The sequence below is a fragment of the Accipiter gentilis genome, chromosome 5 (assembly GCF_929443795.1).
Source record: "Accipiter gentilis chromosome 5, bAccGen1.1, whole genome shotgun sequence".
Classification (NCBI taxonomy): Eukaryota; Metazoa; Chordata; class Aves; order Accipitriformes; family Accipitridae; genus Astur; species Astur gentilis.
In genome coordinates, this window is record NC_064884.1 from 22,014,674 (window position 1) to 22,042,421 (window position 27,748).

Consider the following 27,748-nt stretch of genomic DNA (forward strand, 5'->3'; position numbering starts at 1 on the left):
CTCACTCCCTTTTTTTTTTTATTACTCTCATTAGGGCATGACTTGGACTGTTTAAAAGATGTCATGTTCCTTGTAATAGTCACTTCACTCTGGTCTTAAATCACAACAGCTTTTGGGTTTAGTGGTGTTGGGATATTCTTGATCCTCTTACACTTATTCTTCTTGACCTCTTCTACACAGGAAGGTTGTTCCATGTTACCTGTGATTGCTTTACTTTTCAGCTGCTCCTTTGAATGTATTTTTTTGTTTTGCTGTAGAAAGGTCTCACTCCTGTGAGACTGCTCCTATGGAACAGGATCACTCCTATGGAATAGCTATAGAGATAATAATGATTTGAATTTTCCTCTACTAGACAGATGTTTCTCTTTGGTAGGTTTCCTAACTAGTTACCTCAAGGGATAACCATTCATAGAAGTGAAACCTTACTCTCCACATTGCATCTTAATATTTACCCCACGCACCAGTATTACTAGCTTAGTATATCCCATTAACAGTAACCATCCTGGCCCGGTCAGGAGTACAGTCCTAAGATAATATTCTTCCTAATCAGGTTCATAATGTCTTTCATTTTTTGAGGGGGTTTCTCGAAGGGGGGGGGGGGGGGGGGGGGGGCAGGATCACAATTTTCATGCTTTTATGGGGCTGTCTCAATTTTTTAATTGAACCCCTGCAGAACCCCTGCACTCAGTTACACTCCTTTGATGAATTATTTCCTTAGGAGCAAAAGATTCTTCCAATATTTCCAGAGACAGAATATTACTGGAATATTTCTTGAAGGTTTTAATTTTTTCCTCTTCTGCATATCTTACCCTTTATTAAAACTTTACTAAAGGAAATAAAAAGTAGAAATGAACCTACAAATTCAACAGAAGATTCTGAGCTTGTCAAAAAACTCAGGGGAAAAAACCCCACTCTCATGTAAAGTCACACTAATTAAAAAAAAATAATCCCCAATTAAGTGTGCTTTGCCTTCATTTTAACAACAACAACAAAAAAAATCCCCAATTAAGTGTACTTTATCTTCATTTTAACAAAACACTTAGCAACCAAACATTGTAAGACTTTGTTGCTATGACAAAGATTATTGCAATTAATATGGTTGGAAGCAAAATAAAAACTGCTGTGCACTGGAGAAGGTATAACAACAGGCCACAATGATAAAAGGTCATTAGATACTGTAGCTAATAATAAACAACTTCTCTGAAAGGTCCCAAGAGAAGCTGCTTTTCAGTTGTATTCTCTAACATTCCTTGAATCACAAGTGAAGCTTAAACTAAACTATGGACTTAACATCTCATCTACGACAAGCAAGACAAAACAGCTGTCTAGCACAAAACTCTAGTTTTCAATCCTTCATGTATTCTTCAAAGAACACGAATGCAATTTCCCCATTATTAGCAAAATGGCTTCATCAGTGTGATGTGTCTCTCTCTACATTCTAATATGAAAAACATACTTAAAGCTGCCTTTTGAAAACTTACAGAAGCAGCTGTTAATTATAACTTATTCTGTATCAGCTTCCCCGTCTTTACTACATGGTAAGTGCTACTTCCAAATGCTTTTAGAAGTTTTCAGGTTATTTTTAAAAATAATTTAAATAACTAAACATTTTTTTAAATAATCATCTTTAGATAGTAGTGTTTACTATTAGGGTAGTTACTAGAGGGTAATGATAATTTGAGCATCAAAGTGGAAAGTGAAGACTATGTTTAGAAACATAAAGCAAAAATTATTTTTCCAGACTAATATACATAATTTGGTATCAATTTGACCCAGCAGATTTAATTTAAATTTTTAAGAGTAACCAGTCAAACTTCATTGTGAAGCCCATTTAAACAGTAAGCAAGGTTTTGAAAGTGAGCACTCCAAGATAAAGTGACTGACACTGACTAATTAAAGGGATCTCTGTGACACAGTACACATAACAGGTAACTTTTTTTTTAAAGCTAACACAGCATACTAAGTTTTTAATATATAAACCCATGAAATCACATTTCATTTTCTTTCAGAACCCCAAGAACAGATCCCTGCTTCTTCCAAAAACACTGTAAAGGAGTATTAAAAAATATAGATGCTTTTCACAGGGTTATTTTCAGATCCCTCATATATTTGGTTTTTAATGAGTATCTGTATTGCAACAACTTGTAATTTTCAGCTTTTGATCATGTTAAGAAACAGTGGGGATTCACAGATAGGTAAAAGTAAGTGTTTTAAATGGGCTAATAAATTAACAGACACACACTTCAAAGACAAAAAATTATTACTTTCCTGAGATTTGGATAGCTTTGGTAACATAGCAGCTGACAATATTAGCACTTTCCCATCAGCAAGGGCAGGTTTCCCTCTTAATCCTACTGCTCCTGCCTGCACAGTCCACATCCCACCTTCTGCCAGCATCAAAGCTCATCAGATCCTTCCAGAAGCCAAAGCAACTCTGCTTTACTGACTTTTATTGCAGGGTTAGGTTTTACTGCCAGGCTAATGGGTTAAACCAGCTGGCTGGTCCAACAGGTCCCAAAGCATGCAGAGCAGAAACAGTGGCCCCCTGCACAGCCACAAACAGGGCAGACACCCTCATAGCATGGCTCCGGGACTGGCAAAAGTGCCCTCTCCTCTTCTCCAGCCCTGCTTTCTTTCAATGCTCATGCAATACAGGTCTACGAAGGAAACAACTGCATTAAATAAACTGGAATTGTAACAAGTTCACCTTTTTAGGGCAATAACAAAACTGAAATCACAGATGAAGCAGCTTCATCCTTTCCTGTGACAAGGTACTATTTCCCCTACTAAACAAGGGGAAGCTGTCCAGGGCCAAGGAGACTCTGGCCATCCCACACTGGGGATGGTGGAGGGGGAACACGTTCATAAGCTCGCATGAAACTTCAGGCAGGCTTGACTGACTCATTTTACAACCATGCCCCAAGAGTCTTCCTACTCCTTCAGTAAGTGAAGTTATTTTATTGTTTCCAGTTCAAACTGCAGTTCCTGGAATTTCCAAATGTCAGTCTTCTGACAATTTTAATCTGTCTGTACTGCTCTCCTGCAGATCCTACCCACAAGGTTTCCTGCTCTTTAGATGAGGAAAGTGGGTGAATGAAGTCTTCCAATGGCAAAACTCTGAAGATGTGCTGTAATTTAGGCAAGAAGCTGAGCAGCGAAGTCACAGAATGTTTCCTACCATTTTTATCCAGTGTCATATAACTAAACTCACTGTTAACCCTAACTTCAAATGAAAAAAACAGTTATCATGGGGAGAGAACAATAAGGTAATATAAAATTGAAACACTTCAAAAAAAGCAAACAAATCCTCAGTGAAATAGAAAAATAAGAACTACATGGAAGCCACAGAGTTCCCAAACCTCAATTCTGACAGCTAACCCTATGCAACTTGCTTTAAGAGTAACTGCAGCTCACACTAACTTAACAAGATGGCAATAAATATCAGAAGTATTTGTCCTTTCAAATTACTGTCAATCTCAATCCCTACCAAAGGTTGCTTTTTAAAAAAGAAGCACTTATACTTCCAAATGACCATGGCCTTAGATATACTTCGAAAACAAACAAACAAAAAGTCTCTAGCTCTTTGCTGGGACAGATGTTTAAAAAAAAAAAAAACAAACAAACAAAAAAACGAGCAAGCTTCCAAAACTGTAGAGGATTTCATTCAATTGCTGCAAGCTACAGAAAAAATGACTCTTTGGGCAGAGTAACTATGGAAGAAGTGTATTGCTCAATACGCTGCAAGGAAGGAAGGTTTTCCCTCATCTTCTTACAAAAATAACTAGTTTGCGATTCTGTAACTCCATCAAAATTGTTTAAAAATCACTGTTCTGCACAGTAAGTATTTCAAGATCTTTATAACATCAGCAGAACTAAGGACTTCTCTATTCAAATGGACAAAAAGAACCCAAAACACTTCAAATCCTGACTGACATTCTGTCTTACAAATATCTATGTTGTGCTCTAAAGAGATGACAAGGAGCTGCTATGATGTTTTTCTCAGACCTGTTATTTAACATTTTCCAACTCTGCAAAGGCATGAGAACATTAAAACTCTCTTATTGGAAGCAAAGTGTTTGAAAGCTCATTGGCAGAGTGGTTACATCCGCTTTTCAAGAACATGTGATAATTCTGTCTCTGGTTTCCCCAAATAGAGGAGGAGGGAAGAAAGCAGAAAGAAGGAGCAGCACACACAAAATGTTTTTACTTCCATCTGCCATCTGTTAACTGTTTCAGCTACTTGGATAAATATGTATTTATACTTATCAGAAAAGATTACAGTCTTGTCTACATGCAGTTACTCAGTACAGCTGTTCATGAACAAGTCCAAGGTGAGGGCATTCTTACAGAACCAGTAGTTAAGTGTGCACAGAAATATGATATTTTGAAATTACAATACCCAAATAAAGAACTATTCAATAGTGGGTGCTTATGAGTAACCAAATATAAACCAGTCCACACGATTCATCACAATAGCGTCTACTTACATGCTCACCACTATCTACGCAATGCAGAATTGGCCAGCACAGCCTTGTCCTTAAGAAGTCACAGGGAGAAGAAGAAATTTCATATCTAACAAGTATAGCTATGTGGACAGATGCAGAACCTTTTTACTGCTATGTTTCATATTAATTTAGGAAGTTGGATTAAACCACATCTCTATCAAAAGGGTTTTTTTTCTTGAGAAAAATAATTGCTTTTTCACTGTAGTTCAGCTGTCTCTTTGGCAGACAAGCTGTAAAACCTTCACAGCTTCAATGAGCTCAGTTTAGCACCACTGTCATCTCAGATCCTTCCGGCCTTGGCCTCCTGAATAAGTGAAAATAATCTGAACTAAGATGACATGATAGTACACTACCTATAACTACACACTGGGAGTAATGATATTTTATTTCTGGTGGAAGTGATTTTAAGATGAAAGATTGCAATTGCAGCCTTGTAAGAATTTTTCAGTTTTCTCCTGAAATTGCTGTTCAGCAAGAACAACAACAAAATCCACAATACACAGGGCACTGCTGAGATAGACTTGTTCCAAGTAGAAACAAGTCAATATGGCCTTGACTTGCAAAGTCAGCTTCTTCTGAAAGCAGCCCAGAAACACCCCATCTGGACTAGAAGGATAACTATTTTTAACATGTGCATGTTCAAAAGGCACACAGGAACACCAGACTACAAAGCGGCTTAAAGCATATACCTGCTAAGTGCGAATTAAGTTTGACTCAAATCTTCATAATTGGGGAAATTACAGTAGTAGATTAATACAAACAAGTATCATTGAACTTTATTATTGTATTAGAAATAACCACTGAAGACACCAAAAATGTTAAGCCCCAGCACTGCTAAAATGACATTACATATAGCAATATTAGCTTTTCTCCACAGATTCCAGTTCCATATAGCAGCTGAATATACAAAATATACTCATCGTGTTGTTTTCAAGTAAAAGATCTCATTGTTTACTGTATGAAAATGCATGCTAAGTTAACACCATGTCTACCAAAAATCTTCAGCATGCAGGTTGGCTTAGTATTATGAATAATCCCTTTATTCTCCAGCTGTTCATTGTGCTCGCTGCATCTGTATTTCAGTCCTTTGAGGGACTAAGATGGGCGTAACATGGACCATGTCTCCACCTCCACTGCGATGCTAAGTAAACTGGAACTGCTGACTGTATTACAAATTTGAATGCGAGAAGCTGAACACAGTTAGCACAGCGGACTTTGGGGACTTCTTGAACTTGCAGTTCCACTGTATGGCTGTAGTTGTCCATCAGTGGTCACGCTGTAGGGCATTCTGGCTGTGTTTTATTGCTGACTTGGGCTTATAATACACTTCAGTCGTCAGGTTTGATTTCACTGGGAAGGTGCCAATAGACCACTTTTAACACAACCCACGCAAATCATCTTCAACTTTGTAGTACACTGCTCACTTACAAGACCTCATCCTCTTTTGTGTAACACTGACAAGCTAGAGCTGCTGCAGTGACGCATGTAGATACTGAAACTGTGTTACCAAACACTCTTAATGGCCTGATTTCAGTGATGGATACATGCCTGCAAGACATGCCAAAGATTAATGGTGCACAAAATATCTAAATCGGCTATCGAGGACCAGTTCTTAAAAACTGTTTACATTTCACTTCAGGAAATGCATGTCCCAGGATGCTGCAGCTAACCAGAAGAGACAGACCAATTCATGTTCAAACTGAGTTGTTACTTGTTTTCAGGACCACTGTTTTCCTTGGTCTGCACCAGCTGTAGCATATAGGCTCAGTATCAATCATCCTTAGAGCTTACAACCAGCACAATACCACCAGCTCATTTACAGGAAAGGAAACAAGTCTGAAGGAACAAATTACTCCTTTGAGAAAAATAGCAAAGATTCATTTGTAAAATTAAAATACTGAACACTGTAATATGGGTGATGAATCTGCAAATTAGGTAGAAGATGATGAGGAAGACAAGGTAGAATAAAGTTGTCAGAAGTTTGAATTGTCCATAATTTGGCAGAAGAGGTGTCTCATGCTGCCTACGAAGCTACCACCAAGCAATGGTGGAAGAGAAGAGGTAACACAGCAATGACTGGGGGATGGAGAGGAGGGGAGTATTTTTCATTTTAATTGGCTTGGGAAAGAAAACCTGAAAGAGAAACTAAACCGCCATCTTTAAAGTTGCCTTTAATTACTGCTACCTGCCATGGAAAGAAGAGTAAGTAAATAGGAAATACTATTCCCACTGTTATGTGGGAACTTGCATTCAATGGCAGCCACTTGATATGTCTTCCTAATACTAAGAAAAAAATCAAAGCTTAAGTACATTAGCTAGCAAAAAAGAAACAACAATAAGTGAAAACATTAAAGCTTACTAATAATCACATCTGGATTTACTAATAAAACCCACAGATCCTAGCTTTATTTTAAATAGGGTGTGTGAAAATGCTCCCTGGAGAATGTCAGAAGAATATCAATCTCTTCCTGAAAAATTTTACACCAGAATAGCATATAAACTACAGACTCATTAAGCACCCTTTCTTCATCGTTTATTTGAAACTATCGTACATAAAAAAATCTACAAAACTTTCTTTCCTGAATACTTAGTATATTTCTGCAGGCAATCTGTATCAGTTTTGCAACTGAATTTTATTCCTGTTCTCTACACAGCCAACTTCATTTTATAACTATATTAGAGCAGAGATAAAATAGCTCCTAGAGCTCTAAATTGTAAACTTATAATTATATCTTAAATATCATCACTGTGGAAATAAAGGAGAAAACACCTGTTAAAACCTCAACATTAAATAACATAGGTAAAAATTACTAATCAACTTGAATCACAATATTTATATGAAACAAAAGAATTCAAAAAAGCAATTAAGATCTGCTATAAGGCTCCTTTGTACACCGTGAAAATTTAATACATTTAAAATTACAGTAATTGAACTAATAAAAGTGAAGCAAAGCCACATTTTAACTTAAACACAAACCGTGTCATTTTCTTTAATAAACTAATCTGATTTTAAACTATATGACTGTTATCAATGGATGACCAGAAGTCCAGCTTCTATGCTTGATAAGTTTTTTTGGATCATTTTTCAGATGTTCAGCTTTAGCTTCATCTAGCACTTTTGGAGAAATGCAAGAAAAAAAAAATCATTTCGGCTTAGTGTCAAATTTTACAGAGGCAAGTTCCATCCATAGCTGCACACCTGCCCTATCATCTTTGGAGGCATGAAGGATCTGGCCCTGTTCCCTCTCTGGAATAAATCAATTTTACCAAACAATACCCAAATTATTAAACTTCTCAATTTATATGGTTTGAAATTGACCTGGTTTTCCATTTTTATGAAAACTGTACTTGATTTTTTGTTACAACTTAAAAAAACCATTAATCACAAATTCTTTTTTTTTTTTGGCAAATAAACACACTAAACATGTTGACTACACTTAAGGAAGCAGATCCTACTCTCATTTTGACATATATTTTCTGAAAGCAAATACCTAATCATTAACAATTTTGGCAAAAAAAAATAATAAATTCTCCCTAGAAATACTTATGCACTTTCTTGTCATCATCAGTGCTCCAGAGGCAACTTAACTGGCCATTAAATAATGTCTCCAGAAAGATTTGTTGCCCTTTACTGATATCCCCAGCTCCAGGAAGCTGCAGCTGAAGAGACAACTTTCCACACCATCCTCCCCACCTCTGCCTTCTGGTGCTGACTGCCCCAGCAGCTTGCGCTCTCCTGATGCTCGCATTTGAAGCCTTCCCTGCATTTTATTCCTTCTGTGTCTGCCTGCAGATTTCCGACAAAAAGGCCCTACAGCATTTTGCATTTGTTAAGGGTTCAAAAAATTCCCTTCCCGAACACGAAGGCTGGAGACCTGCCTAAAGTAAAGTCAAGTTTCCAAATAGCGCTGCGCAAGTTTTTCTCCCAACCCCCCTGAGAAAACAACCTCCCCAGTCTTAAATGGAAATACAGCCTTTTGCTCCCCGACAAATCAATAGGGCTCGCCTGCCGAGTGCAGCGTCAAGTTAAAAGTCCGGGATAGTTTTGCTGCAGCCCTGGTTAAGCGAGGGCAGGTCACAGCATCAAAGGCAGCACCATGCCGACCTATGGGCTAAAAAGTGCTGGAGCCTCCTGGTCCCCAAACCGCTCCCTCGCTTCCCCGCCCTTGCCCCCGGCTACATAACCCTGGCCGCTCTGCTACACCCACACTAGGAAGCATCACACTCTTCAGCGACCCTAGGCAACTCACCAGCCTGGCATGCAAAGACTTCATTTTTGCTGTATGGTTTGGTTAGGCTTTGTTTTGGGGGACTTGCAATTTTTTAGTTATTTTTTGGATTTTTTTTTTTCCCCCACTGATATAGCAAGAACCTGCTCAGGGAGGAAGCCAAAGAGCACTGAGGGGAAAAGGCAGCATGTACAAAATGATACAATTAACTTATTTCTCAGGTGCTGTGCTTTGCCCTTATCCTGGCACAACCCAAAGTATTTTTTTCTCAAACTTACCAGAAAAGATTGTTGCGAAGGTACAAGGATTTGGAATGCATTAGCCAAATATTGGCTGTTAAATGAAGCTACCAACGTGGTTTCTGCAGAGTTTGCTTCAGAGGTGTTCTGTAGCAGGGAAACTGCTCTACAATCTCAGCCATACACAGCACTTGCAGAACCGGTTTTAACACTACAGTAGACTTAATGTAACAAAATTACTCTGGATTTGAAAATGGACAAGCTAGTTTTCCCAATTTAATTAACAATTTAATTAAACTGGAAAGAAAATTCCTTACCTTCGTTATGACTTTAGAGTAAAATTATAACCCTCTGTGGTTATTAAGAATATCTGTACCTGGATTACACTGACATTTTCAGATTCACAGAAAAAGAAACTAAGCTTATTGCCTGTACTACTGATCCTGCCACTGCTTTCTGGGAATGAGCAAGACATACATATGCTCAAAATAAAACACTCTCTAACTTCAGAAGTAGAAGCATGAAGACATCTGTATTTCAGCAGACCTTGCCATTACAGATCTGACCCCAGTCAACAGGTCCTGAAACATGCACATTTTTCAGTACTACCTTAGCACAGGTTAACACCCTTGACAAGAGGAAAAAAAGGAAACAGAGAAAAAAAAGAAGAATAAAAAAAAGATACATTTCTGGAAAACGAAAGCTCTACTGTTACAATTTTGAAAAAGAAAAAAACCCAACCCCTTTCTAGTTTGGGGTGCAGTTCTATCAAATATATTGAATCTGACGGTTCTGTAAAGCTCCAGCCAAAGAAAGTGTGTGTGTGTCTAGTTTAACTGCTTTGTTGTGACAAAATACCCATCTAACACATTTTTCTGTTTCAACAAGCTATGCAATATTTATCTAATATATGTAAACAAAAAATACATTAAAATGCATGCCGTGTTCTATTTCATCAGGATTTCTGAATTAAGACAAACACAAAACTGAAACTACTCACATAGCTTTTTAAAAAATATTGGTTATACTACATGTTATACTTTGCACAAATTAGTACTAAATCAACACTTGAGCAATGTAATTCAGACTGAATTCAATGCTACCGAGATAAGTATATCTGATGTTCCAGCTCTTTATGGAAAACCAGACAGCTGCTGTTAACCTGCATTGCCTTTCATTGTTCAAATACATATGTAGTGTTAAGATCTCATAATTACATCCAGGACAAAGATGCCAGTCAAGCAAATTCCAGCTTTGTTGCATGATTTCTATGTTAAGTTGCACAAAAAAACCAACTGGTCTTCTGTCAAGATCTATGACAGAAAACATTCTTCTGCAACCTGCAAATTTGACGACAATGCATTGCAAGCTGCTTGATATCTTAACCTGTATCAAAAAACCACATCACCACATCGATAACTTACCACAGTTTTTAGTACCTTACAAAACAGTTTAATAATTCAGTTCACATAGGAGAGAAATTTGTTCATTATGGTAGGCTCACTCTCTTCTCATTAAGAGCAGTAGAAAACTGAACAACAGGTTGTTACCCCACTTTTAAGATTTACCTTAAAAAACACTGGAAACATGGTAACAGGAACTTGTCGTCCCCTTGGTTTACCATTATGGGAAAAGGGAAGTGGGTTTATTTCGTTGGCAATATTATTATTCATTATTACTAATTACTGTTTTATTTGTTTTCAAGAAACATGATGTTCTTTGGGTTTGCGTGTTCTTTACAAGTACAAGCATAGCATAAAGGGCAGTGCATATTCACTCTGACAAAGGAGTAGACCAAATATCACACTGGAAGCCTGCAATCGATTGATTACACAGCCGGGTAGGGACGTGTGCCAGCACAGAGGGAAGACAGACACCAACCTCCCCTAGACCCTTTCCAAGGAGAGCAGCTGGGAAGCCTGGAAAAGGGGCGGTGGGAGGGGGAGAACAAGCATCACAGTCCTCTTGCCTGCAACCATGAGTGCAGCAGGAGAGAGAAGCAAGGACCACAGTGCTCCCACCCTCCCTGCCCTTCTGAAAGTCCAAGATTAAGGGAGGACCTCACTGCTCCTTGGCTTCCTCTCCAGACACACGGCCCAGTGGCTGCACTATAATGAACCAGAATTAGAGAAGCGCCAAAGTTCAATTCACCTAAGTTCAACATGGCAATTCAAACACAATACTAGCTGAAACTGATTGCTTTGTGTTTTTTTTAACTTACAAAACCTCTGAAAGAGAGTGAACCAATTGGCAATGCAGACACACAAGGGTGACATAAAGGTAATGTAAAAGGTAATACAACTCTTAAAAAAGGCAGAAAAAAAGAGAGATATATGCAGGTTGCAACTGTTTCTTATTTCATTTTGTGAAGGCTAGAAAGTTTACAGTAATCACCTAAGCCTGGTAGAGGAACGTGGGTGTGAGAAACACAGGTTCACTCGCATGTGAGAGGGTGAGCATGTGAGTTTGCCTTTAAATTCACAAAAAGAAAGAAAGAAAAAAAATCAGAGAAAAGAAAGATTGTGTCTCCATTCCTGCCTTAAAGACCACAAAGTTAGTGGACTTCAGTTTTTGTGAGGTTTGGTTTTTTTGGTTTTTTTTTTCAGATTAAATCCAATTCTGAAGTTAACCAGTCAACTACAAATTTTGAAATTAATCAGGACCAACCAATTAAATTAATGATCAAGCCCACCAAAGTTACATGATATGAGCATAACATATGCTCAACACATTGCTCAAAGGGCAGCAATCAGTTGCCACACACACACACTAGATATATTTTGCTGCTGAAGTTTGGCAGATAGAAGATACAATATTCTCACTTATTCCTCTCTTTCTCTTTTATCGCTTCTTTTCTTGTTCTGTGTTACAGCTCAAGACTACCGCCATTTGAATGCCAAGACAAAATCCCTAATATTTCATTCCTCTTCCAGAACTTCAAAAGTGCAGGAGGAAGGCTGCAATATAGATTTTTTTTGGTTTTTTTGAAGGCTTATGGGCCTTTATGGGCCTTACAGGCGATGAGTAGATTGAGAGCAGCCCTGCAGAGGACTTGGGGGCATTGGTTGATGAGAAGCTCAACATGACCTGGCAATGTGCACCTGCAGCCCAGAAAGCCAATCGTATCCTGGGCTGCATAAAAAGAAGCGTGACCAGCAGGTCAAGGGAGGTGTTTCTGCTCCCTCTACTCCATTCTCATGAGACCCCACCTGGAGTACTGTGTTTAGCTCTGGGGCCCCCAACATAAGAAGGCCATGGACCTGCTTGAGCAGGTCCAGAGGAGGGCCACAAAGATGATCAGGGGGCTGGAACACCTCTCCTAGGAAGACAGGCTGAGAGAATTAGGGCTGTTCAGCCTGGAGACGGGAAGGCTCCAGGGAGACCTTATAGCAGCCTTCCATACCTAAAGGGGGCCCACAAGAAAGCCGGAGAGGGACTTTTTACAAGAGCACGTAGTGAGAGGGCAAGTGGTAATGGCTTTAAACTGAAAGAGGGTAGATTTAGATTAGATGTAAGGAAGAAGTTTTTTTATGATGAGGGTGGTGAGGCACTGGAAGAGGTTGCCCAGAGAGGCTGTGGATGTCCCATCCCTGGAAGTGTTCAAGGCCACATTGGATGGGGCTTTAAGCAACCTGGTCTAGTGTAAGGTGTCCCTGCCCATGGCAGGGGGGTTAGAACTAGATGATCTTTAAAGTCTCTTCCAACTCAAACCATTCTATGATATGATCATAAAACCATTCAAATTGAACACACATGCTTTCCTTGATTGTAAATTATTTCATTCCATAAATAGCAACAAACATCTACTACCCCTACATAACAGATGTGTGCCTCCTGTATTTGAAGAATTAAAAACTTGCAGCACTGACATTTCAGTTACCTCATGCAACACAACAATAAAATTAAAAAAAAACCCAAACATGTCAAGTTATTTTCCTCCAACAGACAATACCTACTGAAGAACACACAACCTATGACATAAATTCAATGCCTGGCAAGCATAGCAAAGACTACATTTTTGCCATAATTGTCAATTTTGTTATCCAAGCCAAAAAGTTGATCACTTAAGACACACGCACACATTAAAAAAAAAAAAAAAAAAAGAAAGAAATCGATGCTACAAAATTTCTAAAGGTAACAACTCACATAGGCAACAAACAGGCACAGACCACTAGCTTGGTAAAGACAATGATCGTCACACTGCAGCAGGACAGTAAATTGACACTGCCACAACCCCATTAATTCCTCTGCTCTTTATTAGCAGGGATGCTCACACAATCTGCCCCCTCCACCAGTGTGGAAAATGTTTCTTCACTCTGTCTTGCAGTTGTCAAGCACTAATGCACTGTCCCAGCTCAACACAGGGACAAGCTATGGGCCGAGTTTCCATTTGCTGTTGCTTGTTTGAGACACGGGCAGAGATGCGGTAATCCTGGTGTTTGCAACAAGGAAACCTTAGTGAGCAACTGTAAACCTTAAAACAAAAAAGGTTTCCAGCTACAGAAGCTATTCCAGCAAATGCATGGTACGCAAAAAGGTCTCGTGGACCACATGCAAAAGACTCCAGAAGACCACAAGGCCACAAAAACAAAACAAAAAAACCCAAAAAACCCACTCCAAACCAAAAAACCCCCAACCAACCTACCCAAACACAAACACCCCCCCCCCCCCCCAAACCACCAAAAACAAAACACCAGGAAAAAACGCAGCCTGGCTCACAGGACTGTGCAGAGCTTCTTCAAGTAAAGTACTTTGGCTACCTAGAAGTAATCCACTTCAAGTTTTATAATAATTCTTTAAACCTTCTGGGAGTTGCACATAAAGACATTTAAAGAAAATAGTGAAGGAGTTTCACAACTGACTAAGAATAAGAGAGAGAGAGAGAGCTCTCAAAGAAGAAAATAGTATGTCTGCAAAGACTAAAATGCAACAGTTCCTGGCTCAGAGCCCAGAGCACTATCTGCCTGACTGTGTCATCACCCTGCATCCCACAGGGCAATTACTAGTTTGCAAACTTCCCATCACTACCTTAGAGCCAGGAAATTATTCTACTTCAGATGGTGTTTCAGAATATCCAGAATAGGGGCATAATTTACTTCACTCTGGCAGAAGGGGCCAATGAGGGTAGGGGAGTCTTAAAATGCTTTATATTATCTTTTGGGCAAAAGGGAAAATTCAACCATACTACTTTGTTTGCTTGTTTATTTGTTTTAAATACATGAACCTTGCATAACTGATCAGAATGTGATCCTAGTGCAAAGTAATTGATACATTTCTTCCCTCATCTTGGAATGTTGAATATTTTTTCCTTCAGAGCAACCATCTCAGTTGGTTTTTCAATGTCACCTCAAAAAAAGCCTAAACTAAAGAAAAGAATTACATACAGGGTAGTGAGAATTACAAAGATATGAGGTATTCATTTCCCTATGAGGAGGTCATATCACCAGTCAACATGGGATTCCTATTACATACTACTCTGGATGAAGAAAGCCTTTTGACTTTACTCCAAGCCTCAGGCTTGTTCACCATTTAGCATTAAAAAGAAAAAATATTTTTTAAAAAAAGAAAAAGAAACCCAAACCATCAAAACAACCAACACATTGTAGCATGGTATGGACAGAATTAAAAAGAAAAAAAAATTCTTCTAGAGCATTTCATCTTGCCCTAAATAATAAAAGGCAGGAAAGGACAAAAAGAAAGTTAAGTGGCTGCTTAATTGTCAGTATTTTTTTTTTTTCCAACATATGCATTATTGGGGGTCAGGGGACTGTGTCAGGGAAAATCTACACAACTAGCAGCATACAATGCTTCACAGCAAAAATTACCTAACAATACATCTTATCAGTGATGAATTGATCAGCTCAGACTTTTAAGTCAAAGACCCTGACTCTTCAAGGCCCAACTTCTGAAATGCAGAGATTTTAGTGAACTTTTTGATAATAATTCAATATTGCACTATTACACTTTTTCTCTTATTTACTTTCACTTAGGGATAGTCTGGAAACCCCTAACAGAGCACAATTCATTACTTAATCTTTTCAGAACCTGTATAATGAGATAAAGTATTATCAACTTCTGCTTTCCTTTAACCATCTACTTGAAGCATGTATCACTGATTTCTGCCATAACCCTCTTTCTTTCATTTCACTTTTCATCTGAATAAAAAAGTGTTTTAAAGGACAGCCGAGTGGAAAAGTATATCATTGCCAGCTCCTTGATAGTGTGATATTCGCAATATTTCTTCGAAAGGGAAGAGATCTTGCAGAAGCTGATAAAAATATGACAAAATCTGAGCTTCTTGCATAACAAGCAATCATGCTTTCCAACTGTAGACAAAAATCCTAAAAAAGAAAAATCTTGACAAAAGGAACCATCCAGTAGTTCTTTATTTACACACCGTGATTTAAGTCAATCTTGTATTTCTGAAAAACTGAATTAGGCACTCTGAGGTGGCTGATTAGCAATAGTATTTTCTCCACTGCCTGACAGTGCCTCCTGTATGTCAGGGAGGGGAATGCTACAGGCTTTTCATAATCGTGGTAATCAAGGTTAATATAAAATTTGCATACCACCTTGCTGATGTGTGGAATGTTTCCTGGTAGAGCGCTGAGGTTAAAGACACATATGTTTCATCAGAAATGAAACAGTGGCTAAAAATATTACATATTTACCTCAAAGTAAGTCTTCATGAGTTTACAGCCAGTCAGTTTTCCACCTGAGACTTCTGGGTAATTAAACATAATTTATAATATGGACTCATAGAGCACATTAACCTCCAAATCTTTCATTGCCTTTGGAAATGCCAAGCATCTACTAAATTTTCATCACCTTGCCCTGAAACTACCCACTATGTTGCAGGGAACAGTGAAAAAAAGACAAAATGCTCATCAGCTTCATTGACACTACGCTGTTCAATGGAAAGAGAATTGAACATCTTGTACATATAGTCATGCAGTTCCTTACAATACTCCAGTGCTTCAAGTATGACATTTCTACCTTAGATTTTAAGTTCAGATCATACATTTAGCAAAGGAAACCCAGAACATGCTAGAACAAAAGAAAGCTACTCAGAGACTGTAATGTAACAGAAAGCAAAGTAGTGGAAAAGACAGTGCTGAAAAACTTAAAGGAAAAGGGAAGGAGTAAACATAGAAAAGCATGTTATTTTCTAAAGAGCTACATTATTACTAAAATTTTCTTTTTAGACATACGAACACTTTAGTTTTAAAATTCTGCAAATCCATTTTTTCTACAGCATCGGACTAAGGACAGAGCAACATAAGTGATTGCTCAGTCTCCATAGTTCCTTAGCCTGTAAAAACCAAGGTGTCCAAAGTGATTTCTTCTACGTCCCTGCTGGAATGAAGTTCTTGATGTTTTGTGGAGGCAGAGCCATCTCTGCTTGCAATGGAGAAGTACAACTTGGGTCACTGACTTTGACAAGGCTGACAATTTTTACCTGATTAACAATACTCTCTGCTGGTTTTAATTGTAAAAATTCTTTTATACTACTTTATCATATTTGCCTTTTTTTGATGTAGCAGACCTGAAAATAAATTAGGTATCTCCAAAATAGGCTAGCAAAAATTAAATCCACCAAGCTAGGAAAACTATTATACACATCTCCATATAACAATTTAAAAGTTGTTAAGAAAAAAAGAAGAAAAAAAAGGGGGGACACACAACACAACAGACAAGGGAGAGAACAACAGCATATATCACCATCATTCCCTTATCCCTCAGGAACTTCCTGTGCTCATAAATGAACTAACTCTGGATGGAAAAAAAGCACATTGTGGGTAGCCTGCAGAACATACCCTGCTGAAATGATGCCACAGACTTTAACTAACAGTCAAAACCAGCGTTGCCATTTCTAAGAAAAAAGAAAGAGCATCCATGAAATCTGCAATACTTAGGTGGGACTGAAAACCTGAAGGATGGTACCTCAGCCATGACGGGACTTGTTTGGGCAATGCTCGCTTTCACTCTGTGCACTATGGTTCTCCAGTCTGAAGACTGGAATGAGACAGTATTTGTAGAAGTCCTTTGAGAGCTGTAAGTGCTTTGTGATCTACAGAACTTAATTATTAAAATGTTGCTGGTAATCACTCTGCTGGAACTTAATCTTTCTTTGTCCTCAACAAATTGATAAACATCTCAGAAGAAATGAGACAGAAATGTGACAGATATGCCTGCACACTTTCATGTTTATCCTAACAGAAAAAGATGGTGTTTTGTTTGTACTAACAAGTCTTGGAGAAGCAGTGAAAAGTTCATTATAAAAAAGCATTTCTCTGAGTAACTCTTCAATAAACTGTATAAAGAAAGAAAGAAAGTCTTTTGATTATGTGCTGTCTAGCAAGTAACAGTCAGGAAGGAGAACACTTAGGGGATTACAAAGCATTTCTGACATGAAAGCAACGTCATTCCTACTTGGAGATATATCCAAAGGGGTTCAATTTTCAATCATTAGGTATAGTGGTAAGCAGTGAGACAGTTAAAAGTGCTTTTAACTCATGAAAACTATGGTAGAAAGAAGGAAAAGAAACAAACAGATGTATAAGCCATTTGGTTGTGTATTAATGAACTAGGAACAAAACAGCTTATAGACAGTCACCTGAAATTCTTAAAAGCCACCAAGTATCCCCAAAGGAGTTATTCCACAAAAGGAGTGCTAAAGAATGATGCACCTACACAAAGAGCATTTCAGTGACTTATGCTACCTACCAAACACGAGCTGCTTCAAGTTTAAGGAAAAAAAAAAAAGCTGTCTCAGTTTAATAAATATTCATTTTCTTTAATTATAAAGCTAGCCAACCTTTTACTAACACTTTTTACTAAACAATTTTATATCTCTGCTAGAATAGCAGAGCTACTCACCAAAACAAAAGTTCTAATTCATACTTTATTTCTGAGAATCCTTAGAAACTGGAAGAATTTAAAAAGCTTAATTTGTAAATTCCAGTTTTTAAAAGTCTAAAAATATGCTTCCCAAGTTAGATTGAAATGAGATGACAAGGGGAAAAGAGTCAAGAGAAATGGGCATAGGGGTGGTAGTGGCAGATGAAGTTAAGTCCTCATTTCTTCAGCCAGAACAAAAACTTCCACAGAATATGAACAGACTAGTTTAGGTAACCACAGAATATAAAAATTACATTTAGTCTGCCTAGGAATACAGAAACAATTTAAGTACACATCCACTTGGGGGGGGGGGGGCGGGGGGGCCACTATAAAAGAGGCCTTTGCCCTTTGTATAAAACTTAACCATGCCTTAGCAGTTCAGGCTAAAGGTCTACTTACCCCAACATCTTTTAAGAGTGGTCATAAGGAAAGGTAAGAACAGGGCAGGAATGCACAATCGCCCCCGTCCTGGTTTCAGCTGGGATAGAGTTAACTGTCTTCCTAGTAGCTGGTACAGTGCTATGTTTTGAGTTCAGTATGCAAAGAATGTTGATAACACTGATGTTTTCAGTTGGTGCTCAGTAGTGTTTAGACTATAGTCAAGGATTTTTCAGCTTCTCATGCCCAACCAGGGCACAAGAAGTTAGCACAGGACACAGCCAGGGCACCTGACCCAAACTGGCCAACGGTGTATTCCATACCATGGGACGTCCCATCTAATATAGGAACTGGGAAGGGGGGGCAGGGAATTGCATCTCAGGGACTGGCTGGGTGTTGGTCGGCGGGTGGTGAGCAATTGCCCTGCGCATCATTTGTACATTCCAACCCTTTTATTACTACTGTTGTAATTTTATTAGTATTATCATTATTAGTTTCTTCTTTTCTGCTCTATTAAACCATTCTTATCTCAACCCACAAGTTCTACTTCTTTTTTTTTCCCTGATTTTCTCCCCCATCCCACTGGATGGGGGGGAGTGAGTGAGCGGCTGCGTGGTGCTTAGTTGTTGGCAGGGGTTAAACCACGACAGCCCCCCAGAACATTCTCCGCTCCTCCAGCTATTTTCAGCTCATGAGACTTACTGGACTTGTTTGCCTAATTACTGATTTCTAATAGTTCTCTTCAAGAACTTGCCCAGCATCTCTTTAAGCCGACATACTCCTCTGGCATCCACAACAGCTACTTCTGGCAGAGACTCATGGATCTACGGCCTGCTGTGTGATTCACCTCCATTTGCTTCTTTTCAGTCTGGCTCCCTGTTTTGCATTTGTGTGGCGAGGTTTTGGTAGCAGGGGAGGGGCTGCAGGGGTGGGTGGCTCCTGTCAGAATCGCTAGAAGCTTCCCTGGCTCTAAGATGGACCCGCCTCTCGCCAAGGCCAAGCCCATCAGCAACAGTGGTACTGCCTCTGGGATAACCCAGATAAGAATGGGAACTTGCGGTTTTGGAAGTGGGATGCGAGAGAAACCCCTGTACAGACACCGAGGAAGGAGGGGGAGGAGGTGGATGTCCCTGCAGCCCGTGGTGAGACGGCAGGCTGTCCCCCTGCAACCCATGGAGGTGAGTGGTGGAGCAGATGCCCACCTGCAGCCCGTGGAGGACCCTACGCTGGAGCTGGGGAAGTGAGTTGTCTTCCCCCTGAGCAGGAAGGAGCAGCAGAGACAATGTGTGATGAGCTGACCGCAACCCCCATTCCCTGTCCCACTGTGCCGCCAGGGGGAGGAGGTACAGAGAACTGGGAGCAGAGTTGAGCTGGGAAGGAGGGAGGGGTGGGGGGAAGGTGTTTTAAGATATGGGTTTTACTTCTTATTATCCTTGGTTTGATTTGATTGGCAGTAAATTAAATTGATTCTGGTTTTGTCCCCAAGTTGAGTTGTCTTTTGCCCATGACCATAATTGGTGAGGGACCCCTCCCAGTCCTTGTCTCAAGCCATGAAGCCTTTCATTATATCTTCTCCTCCTCATCCCACTGGCGGGGGGAAGAGTGAGCGAGCAGCTGTGGTGCTTTGTTACCAGCTGAATTTAAACCACAACATTGCCACACCAGAACAAAAAGGTCCCTAATTCTTGAACTGGAAGAGGATTCCCCTTCATGCCAGCGATGGTTTTGCAGAACTCTATCGTATCCTCCTGAACTGTGTCTTTTTCCAGGCCGGAGAAACTTAGCCTATTCGAGCATTGTGTCTCATGCATGGCTACAGACTGCTCTTCTGGCACTCAACGCTCTTGCTCACGCTGAGATTTCCACAAGATGACTTTCACTGTCTCACAATTCAACATCCAAGACTTACAGAGCAAGTTTTAACATTAAGTGGTTGGCTGCTTATCAATGTTTCTTAAGATTTTCAATATAACACTTCCTATATTATATTCTTACCTATTTAGTCAACAAACTTACACTAGTTCCAAATTTTATTCATCCAGTATGTCTTTGATATTATTTTAAGTAATTTTCTGTATTCCAATATATTTTAAATAAAATCCTTTGAAAATATCAGTCCTTTGGAATGCTTCCTTTTTTTTTTCAAGACCTTCTCTGGATCTGGATTTTCTTGATGCTACATAGTGTTTCAAGGTTAGAGACCATATACAGTCAAGGTCTTATATATACAAAGTGGGAGTTTGGGAGGGTAGCTTTCTTCTTAAGTTGCCTTTTAACTCAATTCTACACAGTTTATACAGGCTCTATGTACTTCTCTGTACTTTCCGCTAGCATTCCACTTATAGCTGAGAAAGGAAAGCAACATCAACTGACTAAATCAAATTTAATCCCCTGCTTTCCCAAACTTTTCTGCATGCAGCTTGTTTACAGTCTCACATGTCTCCAAGTTTTGAATAGTGATCTGATATCCAAAATGGCAACAAATTCTCGTATTTCACAAGAAATCTGTTTCCTACCTTATCTGGCATGTGGCCCAGCTGTACACACCATTAGTGAATCTTCAGTCTACTATTACAGTTTAAAGATGTTTTAAGATCATCCAGGAAAATAACTTTCCAAGATCTTTGAACAATTTCAACTTTTATAAATCCTATAAACCATCAATATTAAAATAAAAATCAGATTCATTATAAAAGTCAGGATTCAAAATTCAGCAAGAAAATTATTTGGCTTTCTACAGTTTTCCTGTACTTTTTAAAATGATCACCATCATGGTTTAACCCCAGCCAGCAACTAAGCACCACGCAGCCACTCACTCACTCCTCCCCCCTCCCAGTGGGATGTGGAGAAGAATCGAAAAAAAGAAGTAAAACTCATGGGTTTAGTTATTAAACCATTCTTATCTCAAGTAAAATATAATAATAATAATAGTAATAATTAAATAATAATAATAATTATGATTATAATAATTATGATGATCAAAAGTAATATAACAAAAAGAGATAAATTAGACTCAAGAAAAGACAAGTGACACATAATGCAGTTGCTCACAACCTGCTGACTGATGCCAGAGCAGCGATCCGCCCCTCCTGGCCAACTCTTTCCGGTCATATACTGAGCATGATGTTCTATAACATGGAATATCCCTTTGCCTAGTTTGGGTCAGCTGTCCCGGCCATGCCCCCTCCCAGCTTCTTGCACACCTGCTTGCTTGCAGAGCATGGGAAACTGAAAAATCCTTAACTTAAGATAAGCTCTACTTAGCAATAACTAAAACATCAGTGCTTTATCAACATTATTCTCACACTAAATCTGAAACACAGTGCTGTAACAGCTACTAAGAAGAAAATTAACTCTACCCCAGCCAAAACCAAGACTGTCACATAGAATCATAGAATCATTTAGGTTGGAAAAGACCTTTAAGATCCTTAAGTCCAACTGTCAACCATACCCACTAAACCATGTCCTGAAGTGCCGCATCTACGCATTTTTTGAACACCTCCAGGGATGGTGACTCCACCACTTCCCTGGGCAGCCTGTTCCAATGCCTGACAACCGTTTCAGTAAAGAAATTTTTCCTAATATCAAACCTAAACCTCCCTTGCCGCAACTTGAGGCCATTTGCTCTCATCCTATCTCCAGCCACCTGACAAGAGACCAGCACCCACCTCACTACAACCTCCTTTCAGGCAGTTGTAGAGAGCGGTAAGGTCTCCCCTCAGCTTCCTTTTCTCCAGACTAAACAACCCCAGTTCCCTCAGCCACTCCTCATAAGACTTGTGCTCCAGGCCCCCCACCAACTTGGTTGCCCTTCTCTGGACACGCTCCAGCACCTCAATGTCTTTCCTGCAGTGAGGGGCTCAAAACTGAACACAGTGCTTGAGATGCGGCCTCACCAGTGCCAAGTACAGGGGAACAATCACCTCCCTGCTCCTGCTGGCCACACTATTTCTGATACAGTCACGCATCATTAGTCTTCCTGAGCTGATAAAAGAACTTCTTCTTGGTGCAGTTCAGTATTTTTACTTTGCTAGCTATAGTTCCAAGTGTAACCATCATTCCTATCAAGCCAGTATCCTAGCCAGCCTCTTTGTTAAACTACTGAGCATCATTACTGTATAATGAAGTTCTAAAGAACCATAAAGAAAACAAATAATTCATTTTTTACAAGTTTGAGATTTATGGTTCCAAGTTAAGAGTTTCTTTATCAGTTTCTGATCAAAGGCTACAAAAACCAGAGAGATGTAATATAAAACCAAAACTGGAAAGCCCATGGTTCAGATTGCAAAGTGGACACATATTTAAGCAAGGATGTGACCCTGTGGTCAAGGGACTTTTGGGAGACAGTGTTCAAAAACAAATAAAAGCCAAAACAAAAACCCCAAATTCAAGAAGGATGACATAGGTAGCAAGAGAAGTGGAAAATGACTGTGACTGAAGCAGAAAGGAAGAGACAGCCCTTAGCAATTGGATAATTCCTACTATGCAAAGCAGGAGAGAACTTGGGGAAAAGAAAAGAAGCATTAGACAAAACAATGCATTCAGACAGGAAGAAATATCTCAACTAAAATAAATTAATGAGTTACAGGAGTAACCAACACAGACAACAGAGAGACAAAACCCCCAGACATTTACAAAGTTTAAACAACAAAAATCTCAAAATATTTTTCTTTTGCAGCAAACTTGAGGCAGATCAAAGGTGGCATATTTCCAACAGAGTGATAAAAAAAGATTCCAGAACTGATAAGGATCAAAATCAAATCATATCCTTGATCCCAAGGGATTCTCTAATCAAACCCTTTTCCTTGACAGTTCATCCACATGTTAAACAAGCAGAATAGAAGATGCAGATGCCTTGCTAGCAGGAGAAAGAAGACAGATCATACCATCACATGACTGACGAAACTCCCCAAGTGCAAAATATGACAACTGAAGAATTACAGACCCCATGCTTGGAGAAACGCATGGGAACAGTCCTAATGTGGAATTAACAGTAGAATTTCATGTCATACTCACTGTAGACACTAGAAGCTTAAATCATTGCAAAAAAACCCACATGGACTAACTGGAATATGGAAAGGCACTACTTCAGTTCTTAAACTCAAAGTTCTTGAACCACAAATAGGCTCAAGGCTGGAAGTGTATTCTGGGGGAGGCATGACCATGAGTTTGTCCTGTTTGTGAACTCTTCTACAAGCTTCCGCTGTTATCTGCCATCAGAGACAGGATACGAAGCCAAACAAAAATTCTCTTTGATCCACTAAAGCTATTGTAATAAACTGTACTATGTTTTGTCAGAAAATGAATAAATAATTAAAAAAAAAAAAAAGAGAAACTGCTCAACAGAATACAGTTAAAGAAAGGCAAGTAGATGGATTATTTAAAAGCAATAATAATAATCCCATAAGTAAAAGGAAATGTTAAGTCCATATAAAAATCTATACTGTGTACTAGAGTTTCACGCAAAACACTCTGCTTGTTTTGAACAGGAAGCAATAAAGCTTCAACAGAGCACAGCAGAACACAGAAATGCTTTTTAGGAGCTAATTAGCCCAGGTGCACCACTTTATTAGTACTATTAACATGGCCATCCTGCTAACTTCCAAGTCACCATACGAGACTTCCTTATAACGTAACCTGTGCTATTCAGCCCATGCTAATCTTGACTCTCTTCCTTCACTTAAAAGCGAAGGAAATAGCAGTGAAGTTGACCTGATTAACAAAGTACATGCAAACAGTTGTGCTCCGCAGCGATCTTTAGCAGTGACCTTGCTTGTACAGGCAGGGATCCAATTCCCACTTTACTAAAGAACCACTTCCATCTTGTCATAAAAATCAGTGCATATTTCCCACAGTGCTAGCTAAACTCATTGACCAACAGGTAGATCAAAGTGCTAAAATCATGAGCTAGAGCTCCACAGCAAAGAAGTCTTACGAGAAAAAGAAAAAAAGATTTCCATGCTGAAGAATAACTCAAAGCTAACAACAAAAAAAAAGAACAACAACAACAAAAAAAACCAATGAAGAGCAATGTTGACTCTGACACCTCAAAGGACCACTTAAAACTGCAAAAATACCAACCCTGTTTGTGCAAACAAGAAGGCGTGCATGGACAGCATGCAGATTTCCCCTCATGTCCCTAAAAGCAATTGTGCAAGTCGTACACAAATCACAGCAGGTTGCATTAACAGTTCTCCAGTCCTGCTCCAGATTTATTTTTAATTTATAAATAAACTGTGTTACACATGATTTCAATACTCTGCTGGATGACCAAGCAAGGGAAAGAATGAATTAAGTGCAGTCTATAGAGAGATAATGTGAAGGCTATAACGCAAGTGAAAAATGGTCATGTTGCTAAGATAAGGCCCCAACCACCAATCTCGTTGTCAAGCCTGGCCATCTGTCAGCAGAAACCGGATTTACTGCATATAATACTGCTATACTTGATTACTACTATACTGCTATAAAAGGCTCCTAGTTTTTTTAAGCATACCAAAAGCTACTTTCTAGCAACATAAAAGGGTTAATAAAACACCTCCTCAGAAGCCAAGCTTTATGAAACCAGGTTTCAGAACCTTAAATCAAATTTCACCCTGTTTCAATGTCACTGATAGATTAAATTCCTTTATAAATAAAAATATTAAAAACAGGGAAACAAAAACTGAAGAAAACCCAAATTATAGTAAATTACATCAGTTTCACCGTATAAGGAAGGCTGCTTGCATTGATGCTGATGCTTATTTTTTTAGGGAGATTATTTTCTTCGTGGGCAATTGCAAAGAACTTTAGAAAAGGCACTTTAAGAAACATTCCTACAATACCACTAGTCAAAAAAAAACCCCAAAACATTAAAAAAGAGGCCACTTTGCTTCATTTGATAACTAGTCTGGATATCCAAACTGTTTGCAAGAGCACTAATGACCTGAAGCATCCTTAGATGGGAGGCCTGTAAGCACTACATACAACAATGACATAACACCTCATGGTATAACAACTCAGATGAGTGCATCTAATCCAACTCTTCCCCCTCCTACATGCCAGGACAAAAATGCCTGTGTATGAGATTCATCCTTCACATCAAATACCCACTGAGTGAAACAGCTTCAGGTACTTTCTCAGGTTAATCAAACAAATCAAATAACAGCATCCAGTAATAAAAAGACGATTTTTCTCTCTAAACAACAGCCCTACACTGCAGGTGGTTTTGTCCCATAGTGAGCAAACAGGAGAAAAACACGTCCTGAGCAGCTGCTCATTAGGTGAGCACCATTCTGTCTGCACAGCAAATGAAGCAAATGTCGTGTGGAAAAAAAACACAGTTTACAGTCATGTAATTAGACACGGTAACACAGGCATATCCAAAAGAGGAGGGAAGACAGGTACAAATTACAGTTGCACAGGCAATTTATTTCTGGGAGTTTATCATTTTTGATGTTCCTGGACTTTAACCTTACAATTTCTTTTAATGAGGCTTGTTTCCAGCCTATTTTTTTCCTATTATACAGTTACAGGTAACTTTGAACAATCACGTCCTATAAAAAATAACCATCCCCAATTAATTATTTATTCTGAACAGAACATTTTATTTAAAGACACTAGGAAAATACTCTATCAGAACAGACCAAAATGAACACAAACTGCATAGGACCTCACCATAAATGTTAAACAGTGGTGAGAATTTATTGCAAGTTTACCTGATACTCGTTGGGCCAGAAAGTGCTGACAGCCAGCTCAGCTCGAAGCCAGTCTTTGCCAGTGGAGCCGGTGACATTCCAGATGGGATTAGCCAGCGGCCCTTTGTTCACCCTAACCAGGATGTTCAAAGTGCCCGGGTTTGCTCCGTTCTTGCTGTACAGAAGGTAGCTGAAATCGATGCAGTGAGTATCATTTTCTTTCATCGTTGGAAGTTGGAGTCGAGTCTTTTCTCCAGGGTCATGGTCTGAGGAAATCACTATCATATATGATCCTAAAGAAGGGGGGAGTGGGAAAGGAAAAAAAAACCAAAACAGTAGTAAGGAAGAGATAAATGCTAAGAACTGATTGTTCACTGTGAAAAAGGATGGAATGCATAGGTTTTCATGTCCCAAAATCCCAAAATTCAACCAGCAAGAAATCCAGCAAGCTATAAAATGCCTAGAAACACCACTAAAGCAGTATCTACAGAAGACATCACATATCTCTGAGGACCTATCCAGATGCTTCCACCTACAAACTTTTCTTTCTCTTGTTTTAGGATCAGATAATTGGAAATAGGATCACAGACAGACTGAATAAAAATAATGAGACAAGTAAAGGATTATCATTATTCTGAGGTCACTGAGGACAAAATTCTCTCAACTTGCTCCACAGGTTTCCTGAAAATGAAAAATACAGAATAATAAGGTCCATGTTCCTCAGTGCAGCCTTATCACACCTTTTTCTACCCAGAAGAGGCAGATTTGAATTTTAGATACATTAGCAGTAGAAATAGTTCACTTAAGACAGCAAGCCACACTTGTCCTGAAAAGTTTGGTTTGCTGCTCCATTGGCCAATGGATTTGAAGGGATAACAGAAGTTTCTAGAGCTGGAAGAGAGCACATCTTGTAAATTTATTTTACAAGTATACAGAAGACAGAACAGGCTGAGCCTGTCTAGCTACAAAGGCAGAAAGCGGAAATCAGATGTTTAAACAGGTTATACAGGACATAACGCTGCAACAGTTTTTCCTGTTGTTCTGCGGAATGGACAGTAAAGACAGGGCTACCATCTATGCTAGCCCTAGAGCAGCCCAATTTCTTCAAGAGCAACAACTCCATGCCAGGTACTATCTAGTAAATGGACCCCACAGAACAAAGCTTCTGAGATGTGCCAGGCAAAACTTTACAACCAAGTGAGAAAATCCATCTCGGTATACAATCTGAATCCTACCTGCAGGAAGGTTTCCTAACCTGAACTTACCTACCCTCCTGCTTAATGATTCCAGAAACTTCATGTTGACAGATATTCCTTCTACTTTAAGTCCTAAAGAGCACCACAATAAAGAGCCCTTCCTCCTGAATTAGGTTCAGATGAAGTCCATCAAAAACACCGTTCAAAAATTAACCTAAATTTAAAAAAATCATAGATTTGTAAGCATTTGCCCAAATGTGTAGTCTCACATAAGTCCTGAGAGTACGTACATGAATGAGCATTTATTGGTGAAAAATCTTCTCTTAAGTATATATTTGTATAAATTATGATAATTCTGTACATCAAGTTTTGGGGTTTGATTTTTAGGCAGCAAAGAACTACTGTGTTCTAGCATGTCCTAAACAGCTGTATTAACTATTCTGAAAACTGTTGACAAGCTATTGCTCAGGGAAATATAAAAATTTATGTATATGGATTACGTGATCTGTGTGACATGCTAATTTACTAGCCTGCAGAGCAATTCTGTGCTAAAAAATTTATAACAAAACAGAAAGCAATAGTATAGAATGAAAGCAGCTCTTATTAAAGTACTCTGCTGAGATCTCT

General features: G+C 39.0%; 1 protein-coding gene across 5 annotated transcripts in view; it reads right to left on the reverse strand.

Annotated features, from left to right (window-relative positions):
- PTPRK (protein tyrosine phosphatase receptor type K) overlaps positions 1–27,748 on the reverse strand; it is a 440,573-nt gene that overhangs the window by 269,969 nt on the left and 142,856 nt on the right. For all 5 annotated transcript variants that reach the window (XM_049800783.1, XM_049800782.1, XM_049800781.1 and 2 more), the window contains exon 3: positions 25,947–26,218. In XM_049800783.1, the coding sequence (XP_049656740.1) occupies positions 25,947–26,218 (272 nt within the window). The remainder of the gene's footprint in view (positions 1–25,946; positions 26,219–27,748) is intronic.